Genomic DNA, 14,689 nt, shown 5'->3' with positions numbered 1-14,689 from the left:
GGAGTGGTAGGGGATTCCGAGTTAGAGGAGCAGACAGGTGTTTCTGCAGCCAGAGGTGTGATTCCAGTATGGAATGTTGTTTCCCTGTTGCCAGGGTTAAGGATATCACAGAGTAGTTTCAGGACATTCATTTGGGGCCAGAGTGAGCAGCCAGAAGTCAAGGTCCACATTGGGACCAATCACATAGGCAAGAAAAGGTACAAGGTCCTGGAAGCAGATTTTAGAGAGTTAGGAAGGAAACTGAAAGGCAAGACCTCAAGTGCAGTAATCTCAGGATTATTCCACATGCCACGTGCTAGTGAGCATAAGAATAGGAAGATTTTGCAGTCTAATACGTGGCTGGAGAAATGGAGCAAGAAGAAGGGCTTTAGATTTCTGAGGCATTGGGACCAGTACAAGAAGCAAAGTTTATAAGTTTACCTTAACAAGACTGGAACTAATGTCCTCGCAGGGATATTTATTAATGGGGAGGCTTTATTCCAGATTAACAGGAGGATGAGAAATGCAGAGAGGAGAGAAGAAAAACTGGCATTGGAAGTAGAGAAGTACTAACAGATAAGGAGGATATATCAGCGAATAGAATCAAGGTAAACAGATAAGGAGGGTATATCAGCGAATGTAACATGGTAAATAGAATAATTGGAAAGTTTGACAGAACTAGATTCGGCTATAGTAAGTAATTCGATGGGGTCAGAGTAAGGGGGAAAGTTTGAAAAGCCTAAATCAGAATTATTGTTTGTGTGAATGCAGTGTGGTAAAGATTGGTGAACTACAGGAACACGTTGACAAATGGAACTACGATATTATTGCTATAACAAAGGCCTGGCTCAAAGAAGGGCAGGACTGGGTCTTAAATATTCCTGAGTACAAGGTATTTAGGAGAACAGGAAAGGAAAAAAAAGGGCAGGGAAGTAGCAGTATTGATTAAGGATACTATTACAGTAGGGGGGGAGAAAGAATGTTCCAGAGGGTTCAAGAGGCCTCTGGATCGTGGTAAGGAATGAAAAAGATGAAAGAACATTGATAAGTATAGTTTATAGATCACCAACTAGTGAAAGGGATGTAGAGAAACAAGTTTTCAAAGAAGTTACAGAGAGCTGCAAGAATTTTAGAATAATCATACAGAGGGAAATCAATTATCCAAATATAGACAGGCATAGGAATAGTACAAATGGTCAAGAAGGGCAGGAATTCCTGGGGTGTGTTCAATGCAGTTTTCTGCAGCAATATGTTTCTGGTCCACCGAGAGGGCAGGTATTGTTGGGCCTAGTTCTGGGGAATGAATTGGTCCAAGTAGAACATTTAGAGGATCGTGGCCATTGTGTGAAAAAGTTTAGATTTGCCATGGAAAAGGACAAGGAGCAATCTAGAGCAGGGATAATTAATTGGGGGAAAGCCAACTTCGATGAAGAATTCTGCCCATAGTATTGAAGGCAATATATTCCCTTGAAGAGGAAATAAATCAAGAACACTCTGGATGATGATAGAGATAGAGGTGAAGATGAAAAGGAAGAAGTACACACATGACACAAGTCAGGGAGAGAAAGTAGAATGGAGAATCAGGTTAAATATAAACAAGGCGCATCGGTGGTGTGTGGGGGGGGGGGGGGGGGAGTGAAAAAACTAATCAGAAAAGCAAGAAGGGTACATAAAAAGAGACTAGCAGCTAACATAGAACTGACTCCCAACGTCTTCTAAGCATGTAAATAATAGAAAGGTAGTAAAAGAACGAGTAGGGTTGATAAAGGAGAAGTGAACGTAGAGCAGGAGAAGGATGGGAGGTATTAAACGAGTACTTTGCTGCCTTTAAAAAGGAAGAAGATACTTCCCAGACTGGGGTGTGAGATGAGGTAACTGGTACGCCCGAGGAATTTACAATTGAGAAGGAGGAGGTGGTGTGAGAAAAGCTCTCTTTACTTAAAATTGATAAGGTACCAGGACAGGATGAGATGCATCCAAAGATACTGAGGGAGATGAGAGTGGAAATTTGAGAGACAGTGGCACAGTGGTATCGTCACTGGACTAGTAATCCAGAGACCCAAAATAATGTTCCGGGGACCTGGGTTCAAATCCTACCAGAGCAGATGGTGAAATTTGAATTCAATAAAAATCTGGAATTAAAAGTCTAAATGATGTTTCTAAAACCCCATCTCGTTGACTAATGTCCTTTAGGCAAGGAAATCTGAGATACCTACCTGGTCTAGGCTACATGTGACTCCAGATCCACAGCAATGTACTTAACTCTTAACTGCCCTCTGAGCCACTGAATTGAAGGGCAAATAGGGTGGCCAATAGATGCCCACATCTAATGAATGAATTTAAAAAAATCTTCCAGTCTTCCTTGGTGCCGGAGGACTAGAGAATTGTGAATATTATATCCTTGTTCAAAAAGGGATGCTTCTGGTAACTATAGTTTGGAACAAAATCAAGTCACTTAGACAGGTACAGAACCATTACGAAAGCTAGTTTGGATTCATTAAGGGGAAAATCATGTTTAACTGGAGTTTTTTGAGAAGGTTACAGAGAAGGTTGATAAGGGCAAGACTGTAAAATGTAGAGGGTATGGTTTTTCAAAAGGTTATTTGATATAGAGCCACACAACAGATTTGTGAGAAAAATTCTAGTTCATGAAATAGAAGGAATTGGCTAAGTAACAGGAACAGAAAGCAGTGAGAAACAGTTGTTTTTCAGACTGAAGGAAGGTTTGTAGTGGAGTTCTCCAGGGGTCAATGTTGGGATCCTTGCTCTTCCTGACATATATCACTGACCGAGACTCTGGTGTGCAGAGCATGATTTCAAAATGTGCAGATGATATAAGACCATAAGACCATAAGACATAGGAGTGGAAGTAAGGCCATTCGGCCCATCGAGTCCACTCCGCCATTCAATCATGGCTGATGGGCATTTCAACTCCACCTACCAGCATTCTCCCCGTAGCCCTTAATTCCTCGCGACATCAAGAATTTATCTATCTCTGCCTTGAAGCCATTTAGCGTCCCGGCCTCCACTGCACTCCGCGGCAATGAATTCCACAGGCCCACCACTCTCTGGCTGAAGAAATGTCTCCGCATTTCTGTTCTGAATTTACCCCCTCTAATTCTAAGGCTGTGCCCACGGGTCCTCGTCTCCTCGCCTAACGGAAACAGTTTCTTTGCGTCCACCCTTTCTAAGCCATGTATTATCTTGTAAGTTTCTATTAGATCTCCCCTTAATCTTCTAAACTCCAATGAATACAATCCCAGGATCCTCAGCCGTTCATCATATGTTAGACCCGCCATTCCAGGGATCATCCGTGTGAATCTCCGCTGGACACGCTCCAGTGCCAGTATGTCCTTCCTGAGATGTGGGGCCCAAAACTGGACACAGTACTCCAAATGGGGCCTAACCAGAGCCTTATAAAGGCTCAGTAGCACATCGCTGCTTTTATATTCCAACCCTCTTGAGATAAATGACAACATTGCATTCGCTTTCTTAATCACAGATTCAACCTGCATGTTTACCTTTAGGGAATCCTCGACTAGCACTCCCAGATCCCTTTGTACTTTGGCATTATGAATTTTCTCACCGTTTACAAAGTAGTCTATGCTTGGATTCTTTTTTCCAAAGTGCAAGACCTCACATTTTCTCACGTTGAATTGCATCAGCCATTTCCTGCACCACTCTCCCAAACTGTCTAGATCCTTCTGCAGCCTCCCCACTTCCTCAGCACTACCTGCCTGACCACCTAACTTCGTATCATCGGCAAACTTCGCTAGAATGCCCCCAGTCCCTTCATCCAGATCATTAATATATATGGTGAACAGCTGTGGCCCCAACACTGAACCCTGTGGGACACCGCTGGTCACCGGCTGCCATTCCGAAAAAGAACCTTTTATCCCAACTCTCTGCCTTCTGTCAGACAGCCAATCCTCAACCCATGCCAGTAGCTCACCTCGAACACCATGGGCCCTCACCTTACTCAGCAACCTCCTGTGTGGCACCTTATCAAAGGCCTTTTGGAAATCCAGATAGACCACATCCACTGGGTTTCCCTGGTCTAACCTACTTGTCACCTCCTCAAAGAATTCTAACAGGTTCGTCAGGCACGACCTCCCCTTACTAAATCCATGTTGACTTGTTCTAATCCGACCCTGCTCTTCCAAGAATTTAGAAATCTCATCCTTAACGATCGATTCTAGAATTTTACCAACAACCGAGGTTAGGCTAATTGGCCTGTAATTTTCCATCTTTTGTCTTGATCCTTTCTTGAACAAGGGGGTTACAACAGCGATCTTCCAATCGTCCGGGACTTTCCCTGACTCCAGTGATTTTTGAAAGATCTCAACCAACGCTTCCGCTATTTCTTCAGCCACCTCTCTCAGAACTCTAGGGTGTAGCCCATCGGGGCCAGGAGATTTGTCAATTTTAAGACCTTTTAGCTTTTTTAGCACCATCTCTTTTGTAATGGCAACCATACTCAACTCAGCCCCCTGACCCTCTATAATTTTTGGGATATTACTCATGTCTTCCACTGTGAAGACAGACGCAAAGTACTTATTAAGTTCTCCAGCCATTTCCTCGTCTCCCATCACTAGCCTTCCGGAATCAGTTTGAATTGGCCCAATGTTTACTTTGGCCTGTCGTTTGTTTCTTATGTATTGAAAGAAACTTTTACTATCATTTCTTATATTACTGGCTAGCCTGCCTTCATATTTGATCCTCTCCTTCCTTATTTGTCTCTTTGTTAACCTCTGTTTGTTTTTGTAGCCTTCCCAATCTTCTGAATTCCCAGTGCTTTTGGCCACTTTATAGGATCTCTCTTTTTCTTTGATACATTTCCTGACCTCCTTTGTCAGCCATGGCTGTCTAATCCCTCCCCGGATAATCTTTCTTTTCTTGGGGATGAACCTCTGTACAGTGTCCTCAATTATGCATACAAACTCCTGCCATTTTTGCTCTGCTGTCTTCCCCACTAGGGTCTGCTTCCAGTCGATTTTCGCCAGTTCCTCTCTCATGCCCTCGTAATTACCTTTATTTAACTGTAACACCATTACATCCGATTTTGCCTTCTCTCTTTCAAACTGCAGACTGAACTCAACCATATTATGATCGCTGCTTCCTAAGTGTTCCCTTACTTTAAGATCTTTTATAAAGTCTGGTTCATTACAGAGCACTAGGTCCAGAATAGCCTGCTCCCTTGTGGGCTCCATGACAAGCTGTTCCAAAAAGCCATCTTGTAAGCATTCCATGAATTCCTTTTCTTTGGATCCACTGGCTACGTTATTTACGTTATTTACGTTATTTACCCAATCCACCTGCATATTGAAGTCCCCCATGATCACCGTGACCTTGCCTTTCTGACATGCCTTTTGATGAAATGGAAGCATTGGCAACGGTGATGAGGAAAGTCTTGAATTTCAAAAAGACATTGACATGTTGATGGACTGGGCAACTGACAGGTGAAGTTCAATGCAGAGAAGTGAGAGGTAATTCATTTTGGCAGGAAGAATGTGAAGAGATAGCATAAAATAAGTGGTAAAATTCTTAAAGAGGTACAGGAGCATCGGAGCAGGTGCATAGATCATTGAAGGAGACAGTGAAGGTGGAGAAAGCAGTTAAAAAACATACGGGGCGGGAGTCTCCAAGCCTCCGCGCCAAAATCGCGATCGGCGCAGGGGCAGAGAATGGGCGTCAAACCCGAGATCGGATCCCACGCCGCTCCCGCGATTCTCTGGTTCCCGGAGAATTGCCGCGAATCGCACGTGCGCGGTCTACGCAGGCTGGTCGGGGGTCATTGAAAGAGGCCCCCGCGGCGATTCTCCAACGTCAACTGGCCGAGTTCCCGACGGCGTGGTTCTCTCATGGTCCCACCTTTCGTGAACTTGGCTTGGCAGCTGCAGACTCAGTCCGCGGCCGCTCTGGTGGTGGGGGGAGGGGGGGGGAGCCATCCTTCACCGGCGAGTGGGGGGGGGGGGCCAGGACAGCCAGGCTACCAATCGGGGGCCACCAATCAGCGGGCGCGCGCGATCTGGGGAGGGCCTATGTTTTTGGTGCTGGTCCGCGGTGTGGGTCCACCATGTCGCGCGGGGTGGCCGACACAGGCCGTCACCGTGTGCATGCGTGGACCCGGACCGGAAGCGCAGGGCCCCATATCGGCAGCCGGAGCTGCGAGGAGCACCCCGGGCCCTGCTAGCCCCCTCCAGGGAAGTGAATTGCTCCAGACTTTCTTCAGAAAAGTCCGGAGTGATTCGTCCGCATTTTTTTGCGGGCGTGGGGACACCGTCCTATTATTGGAGAATCCCGCCCATGGTATTCTGGGATTTATTAATAGGGGCATAGAATACAAGAGCAAGGAGGTTATGCTGAACTCATACAAGACACTAGTTCGATCTCCGTTGGAATACTATGTACGTCACATTATGGGAAGGGTATGAACACGTTGGACAGAATGCAGAAGAGGTTTACAAGAATAGTTCCAGGGATGAGAAACTTCAGATATGAGGATAGATTGGAGAGGCTGGGACTGTTCTCCTTGAAGAGAAGAAGGCTAAGAGGAGATTTAATAGAGATGTTCAAAACCATGAGGGGCCTGGACAGAGTAGATAGGGAGAAACTGTTTCTGCACATAAAAGGATCAAGAACGAGATGGCACGGATTTAAACTGAATTGCAAAAGAAGCAAATGTGATGTGAGAAAAAACTTCACACAATGGATGGTTCAAGTCTGGAATGCACTGCCTGGAAGCGTGGTGGAGGCAGGTTTAACTGAGGCATTCAAGAGGGCATGAGATGATTACTTGAATAGAAACAATGTGCAGGGAAAAAAGGCAGAGGAATGGAACTGAGGCATGATGCTCACTTGAAGAGCCTGTGGAGACACGATACGCCAACTGGTCTCATTCTCCACTGTAACAATTCGGTGATAAGATAACTTCTTCTTAGGCGATCACTCACTAATGAGTATGATTGTCCACCTAAGAATCTCTGTGTTATTGGTCATGGGTTCTTGCATGGCTGATGAGCTATGATAAGGTACTGCACAAAAGGTGAATACAAAAGATTAGGGCTCACTGAATTGTAAGCAATATATTAGCATGGATGGAGGATTGGTTAATGGTCAGGAAGCAGAGGGTAGACATAAATGGGGCATGTTCAAGTCAGTGGGCTGTGACCAGTGGAGTACCACAAGGATCTTTGCTGGGGTTACAGCTACTTACAAGTTATATTAATGACTTACATGAAGAGAGTAAGGTATAAAGGTTAAGGTAAAGTCGCCATAGTCCCACATGGCTAAACGCTGCTTTCCCCTTTCAGGGGAAGAGCTGGCTGGTGGTGATTTAACCTGAGGATCACCACATCTCAGGCTCGGGGGTGAGATTGATGAATATAATAATCTTTATTATTATCACAAGTAGGCTTACATTAACACTGCAATGAAGTTACTGTGAAAATCCCCTAGTCGCCACATGCCGGCGCCTGTTCGGGTACACTGAGGGAGAATTCAGAATGTCCAAATTATCTAACAGCAGGTCTTGCGGGAGGAAACTGGAGCACCTGGAGGAAAGCCATGCAGTCACGGGGAAAATGTGCAGACTCCGCACAGACAGTGACCTAAGCCTGGGATCCTGGCGCTATGAAGCAACAGTGCGCACCACTGTGCTACCATGCCGCCCATATAGGAAATAAGTGATATTAGTTTTCTGATTATATAAAGCTAGGTGGGAATGCAAGCTGAAAGAAAAAACGCAATAGAGAGATATCGGTTAGAATTCACCGGCCGTTGGGATTCTCTTTTCTTGCTGGCAGCGCACCCCTGCCCACAGGTATCCTGGCGCCTGAGTGGCTTCAATGGGAAATTCCATTGACAAGCGGCAGGACGAGAGAATCCTGCTGCCAGCGAACAGGGTGCTGCTGAGCAACATGCGGCTGGGAGACTGGAGAATCCCGCCCATTGACCGGTGAAGTGAGTCGGCAGCAAGGTGACAGATGGAGAATAACGTGGGGAAATGTGTGGTTATTCACTCCAGGAGTAAGAATAGAAAATATTTTTAAAGTTGTGAAACTTGCAAATTCTCATATTCAAAGTGGCTTGGGGAAAACTTGTACAACAAAGAGCTAGTTAGCATGTAGGTATAGCAAACAATTAAGAAGGCAAATGACATGTTGCGATTTTATTGCAAAAAATTGGAGAGGTGGTCTCCACATTTAAGGAAGGGCATACTTGCATTGGGGGCAGGACAGCAAAGAATCACCAGACTGTACCTGGCATGAGAGAGTTGTCCTAAGAGGGGAGCATCCATATATTCATATTTACATATGTACTGGCTGCATTTAGCTCTACTTCCATTGAGCACATCAATCAAACTACTCGTCCGGCTTTCAGGTTTACATTGGTGGAAAACAAAACAACGACCTGTCACAATCACCTGGCTTTTGCGGACCAAACGTTGTGTCGATCGTAAAGATTGTCTATTTCAGCCACTGACCTGCATCCTGTCGCCATGTTGCCCCCCCCGCGCGTTGCTATGAAAGGTCAATTCACGCCCCTAACAAAGATGGCCGCCGCCAGAGGTGACGCGCATGCGTTTTACCGCCGTGGTGCTTGGGCGAAGCGGCGGTAGCGGCAGCGGCGGTTTCGCACAGTCACACCGAGTAAACAGCAGGCAGCCTCAGGCAATGGAGGCAGGGCTGAAGGAGGCGGAGCGCTGCATCGAAGCCGCGCAGAGGTGTTTAAAATGTGGTGACCGGGAGGAGGCCCTGCAGTACCTGTACTGGGCGCAGCAGAGGTACCCGACTCAGCAAGCGGCAGGTAACAGCGTCCCCCGGGCTGGACAGGGCAGCAGGTGCCCTGGTCTCTGCTCAGGCCTTGCTGAGAGATAGAATTCACTGCATGCAAGAGTGTAGAAGAGCGACTCCTATTAGTGCAGCATTTGTAACAGCTGGAAACGTACACACATTGCTAGATAGGTGATAGCAGTGGGAAACATGGGGGTGGGTGCTGTTGGAAGGAAGAAAGAGTCTCATGGGGCGAGGGGTAAATATATTTTCTGAAACCCTCACGTGTGCAGGACACCTGGACAACGTTCAGATTCGGGATGATAAATGATAAGTATCATTTGCACCATGCAAGTGCCAGGCAAGCCCATCTCCAACAGGAGAGAATCAAACCATCTCCCCATGACATTCAATGGCATTAGCATTGCTGAATCCCTTGTCATCATGCTAGAGCTTACCATTGACTCGGAAATGAACTGGACCAGTTATACAAATACAGTGGCTCCAAAAGCAGATCAGAGACTTGGAATTCTGTGGTGAGTAAGTCACTTTTTGATTCCCCAAAGCCTGACCACCATTTATGAGGCACAAGGCAGGAGTTTGATGGAATATTCTCCCTTTACCTGGAATAGTATGGCTCCAACAACACCCAAGACGCTCAACATAAGCAAGGGTAAAGTAGTCTGTTGATCCACACTTGTCTTCCACCTTAAACATTCATCCTCTCCACTGCTGACATAGTGACAGCAGTCTATTATATACAAGATTCACTGCAGCAACACACCAAGGCTCTATCAACAGCAACTTCTAAACCTGTGAGCTCCAGAAGGACAAGGGCAGAAGAGGCATGGGAACACTGCCACCTGAAACTTTCCCACCAAACCACCCACCATCCTGATGAGTTCCTTCAATGTCTCCAGATCATATCCCTGGAACTCTTTCACAGCACTGTGCATTTTTCTACGCCAGATGGATTGACACCACCTTCTCCAGGGTCTTTTGGGATGAGCAACATACTTACCTTGCCAGTTACACTCATCCTGTGAAAAGATGGCACGGTAGCATAGTGGGTCACAGCGCTAGGAATACTGGTTCGGTTCCTGCTTGGGGCACTGTTTGTGTGGAGTCTGCACGTTCTACCCGTGTCTGCGTGGGTTTCCTCTGGGTGCTCGGGTTTCATCCCATAGGTCCTGAAAGACGTGCTTGTTTGGTGCATTGGACATTCTGAATTCTTCACCTGTGTAACCGAACAGAAGCTGGAGTGTGGGACTAGGGGATTTTCACAGGAACTTAATTGCAGTGTTAATGCAAGCCAAGTATGACACTAATAAAGATTATTATTATGCCAGGGACCTGGGATACTATGTGGAGTGTACACTTTCTCACCTTGTCTGTGTGGGTTTCTTCTGGGTGCTCCGGTTTCCTCCCACTGTCTAAAGACAGTTAAGGTGGTTAGGTCATACTAAATTGCCCCTTCGTGTCCAAAGATTTGCAGGTGAGGTGGGGTTACAGGGCTACGGTGAGGAAGTGGGCTTATGTAGGGTGCTCTTTCAGAGGGTTGGTGTAAAAATGATGGGCGAATGGCCACCTCCTGCCCTGTAGGAATTCTGTGAATTCTAATTCTAAAAAGGTATTAAGTAGAAGTGATAACACTCTTGCAATGGGATACCTCCAACGTCAAAGTATTTGGTGCAAAGTAACCCCACTGTTGTGGATCATGTCAGATAGCTGAGTATTTGAACAACAAATTACAGATGCTACATGGGTGGTTGGATAGGGCTGCGGTGTAGGTGAGGGAAACCAGGCCCTGTGCTCATCTATCAGCGCCAATGCAGAGAAGCATGCTGGGATGTGGAAATTTGGCACCTTCACTATTACCTAAGCATTGTGCAATCATGCTAAGGTTAGGTGCATGGTAGCACTGTCTTCACATTTCTATACTGAGTTGTGCAGGACACTAGCCCAGATCTTCCAGTCCAGGATGTTGGAGACCGAACCTGCGATCCAAGATGTGCGTTGGGAGCCTGCAAAGTCAAAAGAGCTGACCTCCATGGGAAGCATTGGAACTCACCATCAGAAGTTTGAAATTCTGATAGGCAATTTCCCCAGGACCCTATGCGAATGTCTCTGAATGTGAGTTGTTGTGCTAGGCATGGTGGGGATGGTAATTGTTGGGCAGGAGGAGACAGGCAGGGGGTCAGTTGTTGAGTTGGGGGGGGGGTGGGGGTGGAGATGGGTGTCAGGCTAGTGCAGCTAGTGGGGGGGGGGGGGGGAGTTGTTTAGTGGTTGAGCAGTGGGGTTGGGTGGTGGAGATTTATGGGTGTGGTCCTATACAGGAGCCAATGTGTTCGCCCACAACAGTTTGAAGACACTAGGGGCTTGGTGCTAAGAATCATGCATGTGTGTAATGGAGCCGTGGTACTTCTCTTGGGACTGACTGCCAGTGTCATCACTCAACAATTGTCACTGCTTCCTCGGACTTTGCAATCCCAAGTGATCATCCCATTGGGAACCCCTGTCCTAGAACCAACAAGGGGATAGTCATCTTAGACATAGTAATGAAGAAGTAGCTGAATTTAGTTAACCTAATGGTCCGTTAGCATTAATTTAATAGGAGTCTGACCAAGTTCATGCAGAATTTTAAAAGTGAGAAACACAGCACAACTACTATGCTAAGTTTCGGCAAGAATGACTTTAATGGAATGAGACACATTCTATCTACAATTAGTTTGGGGGCAAGTCTGTTAATGAGAAAAACAACAGGAGATTAGTAAAAGGTGTTTAAAATAAATTTAATATGATGCATAATTAATGTATTCCACATTGATGAAGCTTGCTGAGCTTTTGATTTTTCAATGGAATGTATTTGAGTATTATGAATTATTTCTTTAAATGTTTCCCACTCTTTATTTACCAGTTTATTAGATCTGTAAAGACTTAATCATCTGCAAATTCAGTCCCTCGCTCTCATTAGACTCTGTGTTCCCCAACATTTCTGTCCTCATTTGTGAAGACAGACCCAAAGTATGTATTTAGTTGCTCAGCTATTTAATTGTCCCCATTATAAGTTCCCGTTTCTGACGGTAAGGCACCTACATTTATCTTCACCAATCGTTTTCACGTACCTATAGAAACTTTTACAGTCAGCTTTTGTGTTCCCTGGAAGCTTACTCTCTTACTCTATTTTCCCCTTCTTAATAATATTCGCTTATTGTCACAAGTAGGCTTCAATCCCTTGATCCTCCTTTGCTGAATTCTAAAGCTGCTCCCAGTCCTCCGACCTGTTGATTTTCTTGGCCAAATTGAATGCTTCTTCCTTGGATTGAATACTATCTTTTCTAATTTTCCTTGTAAGCCATGGTTTGGCCACCTTTCCCATTTTTTACTTTTGTCACAGACAGGAATGAACAACTGTTACAGTTCCTAACCAACTCGCAGCTCATATCATCGTAATTTCCCTTATTAAGATTCAGGACTCTAGTCTCAGAATCAACTACTTCACTCTCCACCTTGATAAAAAAATGTCATCACATTATGGTCGCTCATCCTCAAGGAGTCCCGCACAACTAGATTGCAAATGGTAACGTTCTCATTACACAGTACCCAGTCTAGGATGGCTTGTTCTCCAGTTGGTTCTCCTGAAAGAAAGCTGAAAATTGAAATATTGTCATTAATAATGGGGAAAATGGCAGACATGTTGAACAATTATTTTGCCTCCGTATTTACAGTTGAAAAGGAGCATAAAGAGCAGCACAGTAGTGCAGTTGTTAGCACTGCTGCCTCATGCCGCCAAGGTCCCAGTTCTATCCCGGCCCTGGGTCACTGCCTGTGTGGAGTTTATACATAATCCCCGTGTCTGCGTGGGTCTCGCCCCCACAGCCCAAAGATGTGCAGGGTAGGTGGCTTGGCCGTGCTAAATTTCCCTTTAATTGGAAAAAAAATAATTGGATACTCTAAGTTTAAAAGAAAAGGAGTATAACTTGCCGGAAGCCCCGAAAAAATATTCAATAGAGAACAGGGAGCTAATACAATTAACGCAAGAACAGCATCTGTAACTAGGAAATTAATGAAACTAAAGAGTGACAAATCCCCAGGATCTCACGGGTGTTAAAGGAAATAGATACATAGAACATACAGTGCAGAAGGAGGCCATTTGGCCCATCGAGTCTGCGCCGACCCACTTTGAACAGTGGGAGGAAACTGGAGCACCTGTAGGAAACCCACGCAGACACGGGGAGAACGTGCAGACTCTGCACAGACAGTGACCCAGTACGGAATCGAACCTGGGACCCTGGTTCTGTGAAGCCATAGTGCTAGCCATATGCGCTACAGTGCTAGAGGAGCAAATTGTAGATGCCCTAACTGCAACCTTTCAAAGTTCCATCGATTCAGGAGATGTCCCTCTAGATTGGAAAATTGCACGTGTCACTCCACTTTTTTTGAAGATGAATGAAACCAGGAAATTACAGACTGGTTAGCCAACATTTGTGGTGGTCAAATTGCTGGAATCTATAATCAGGGATAGGGTAACTGAATAACTCAAAAAATGTTGATTGATCAGGGAGTGCAAGCATGGATTCATGAAGGAAAGGTCATGCCTGACAAACCTCATTGAATTGACTAAGGTAGTGGACAGGGGAATGTTTGTGGATGTTATTTATATCAATTTCCAGAGGCATTTGATAAAGTCCCACCTGGGGAAGCCCATCTAGTTGAGGGCAAATTATTGACATGGTTAGGAAATGCGTTGAGTGGCAGATGACAGAGTGGGGATAATGGGTAAATACTTTAATTGGCAGGATGTGACTAGTAGTGTACGACAGGGATCTGTGTTGGGGCATCAATTATTCACATTATTCAGAGGACATACCCACGACCAGCATGACTGAGTACTAGAGAAATCACTGGACACAAACATTCTAGGTAGAGGTAACTAGCGTCATGTACAAACGACTGGTAGAGAGGGCTGACACTACTGGACGTGACAAGGAAGAAATGGGAGGGAGATTTGGGGCTCGAAATAGCTCAAGATTACTTTAATCTTCATACAGCTCAATCAAATTGGCAAAGTAGTCTGGAAGATGGGCTTGGAGAATGCTTTTGTAACAGTTTCCTGGAGCAATATGTTATTAGATTAACTCGGGAGCTATTTTGGTCATCTCACAGCAAAAAAAACATTTGGGAAATAGTGATCATAATACAATTGAACTCCATATTAAGTTTGAAAGTGATACACTCCAATCCCAAACAAAAATCAAACTTAAAGGAAGAAAATTGCTGGCTTAATTACCTGCAAATGCTCTCATTCAAAGCATTGTCATGCATCTTTGACTTTGTCTATATATATGCTTCTGGAACGTACCTCTTCATTCACCTGAGGAAGGAGCAGTGCTCCGAAAGCTAGTGATTTGAAAAAAACCTGTTGGATTTTAACCTGGTGTTATAAGACTTCTTACTATTTTCTATGGTTCTAGTGGGCCTACATTGCCGCTGACCACACACTTTCCCTTTATATAACTACAAAATGTCTTCTTATTAATTTGAATGTCCCTTGTAAGTTTCCTTTCATAATCCCTTTTTGTAGCTCTTATAAGCTGCTTTGTGACCCTTTGGTCGTTGTATCTATCCCATTTGTCTAGATCTGTGCTGTGCATTGCACTTTTGTAAGCCCTTCGAAAGGACGGCACGGTAGCACAGTGGTCAGCAATATTGCTTTGCAGCGCCAGAGTCCCAGGTTCAATTCCCGGCTTCGGTCATTGTCTGTGCAGAGTCTGCACATTCTCCCTGTGTCTGCGTGGATTTTTTCCAGGTGCTCCAGTTTCCTCCCACAAGTCCCGAAACACGTGCTGTTAGGTAATTTGGACATTCTGAATTCTCCCTCCGTGTACCCGAACAAGCGCCGATGTGATGACTAGGGGCTTTTTACAGTACCTTCA

At 45.2% G+C, this 14,689-nt stretch overlaps 1 protein-coding gene and 1 long non-coding RNA gene across 2 annotated transcripts in view; one reads left to right on the top strand and one right to left on the bottom strand.

Moving 5' to 3' along the window:
* Window positions 1-8,503, bottom strand: part of LOC119965214 — a 46,568-nt gene extending 38,065 nt beyond the window's left edge. Inside the window, exon 1 of the long non-coding RNA XR_005460458.1 lies at window positions 8,465-8,503. This is a non-coding gene — a long non-coding RNA (uncharacterized LOC119965214). The remainder of the gene's footprint in view (window positions 1-8,464) is intronic.
* A 41-nt stretch (window positions 8,504-8,544) lies between these two features.
* The window catches only part of LOC119965212 (dnaJ homolog subfamily C member 18-like), a 55,980-nt gene continuing 49,835 nt past the window's right edge, over window positions 8,545-14,689 (top strand). Inside the window, 1 exon segment of the mRNA XM_038795654.1 lies at window positions 8,545-8,787. Coding sequence (XP_038651582.1) covers window positions 8,559-8,787 — 229 coding nt within the window. The 5' untranslated portion in view covers window positions 8,545-8,558.

This window comes from Scyliorhinus canicula, chromosome 4 (assembly GCF_902713615.1).
Source record: "Scyliorhinus canicula chromosome 4, sScyCan1.1, whole genome shotgun sequence".
In the NCBI taxonomy this organism is placed as follows: domain Eukaryota; kingdom Metazoa; phylum Chordata; class Chondrichthyes; order Carcharhiniformes; family Scyliorhinidae; genus Scyliorhinus; species Scyliorhinus canicula.
Note: the sequence above shows the minus strand (reverse complement) of the source record. Positions and strands in the feature narration are given on the sequence as shown.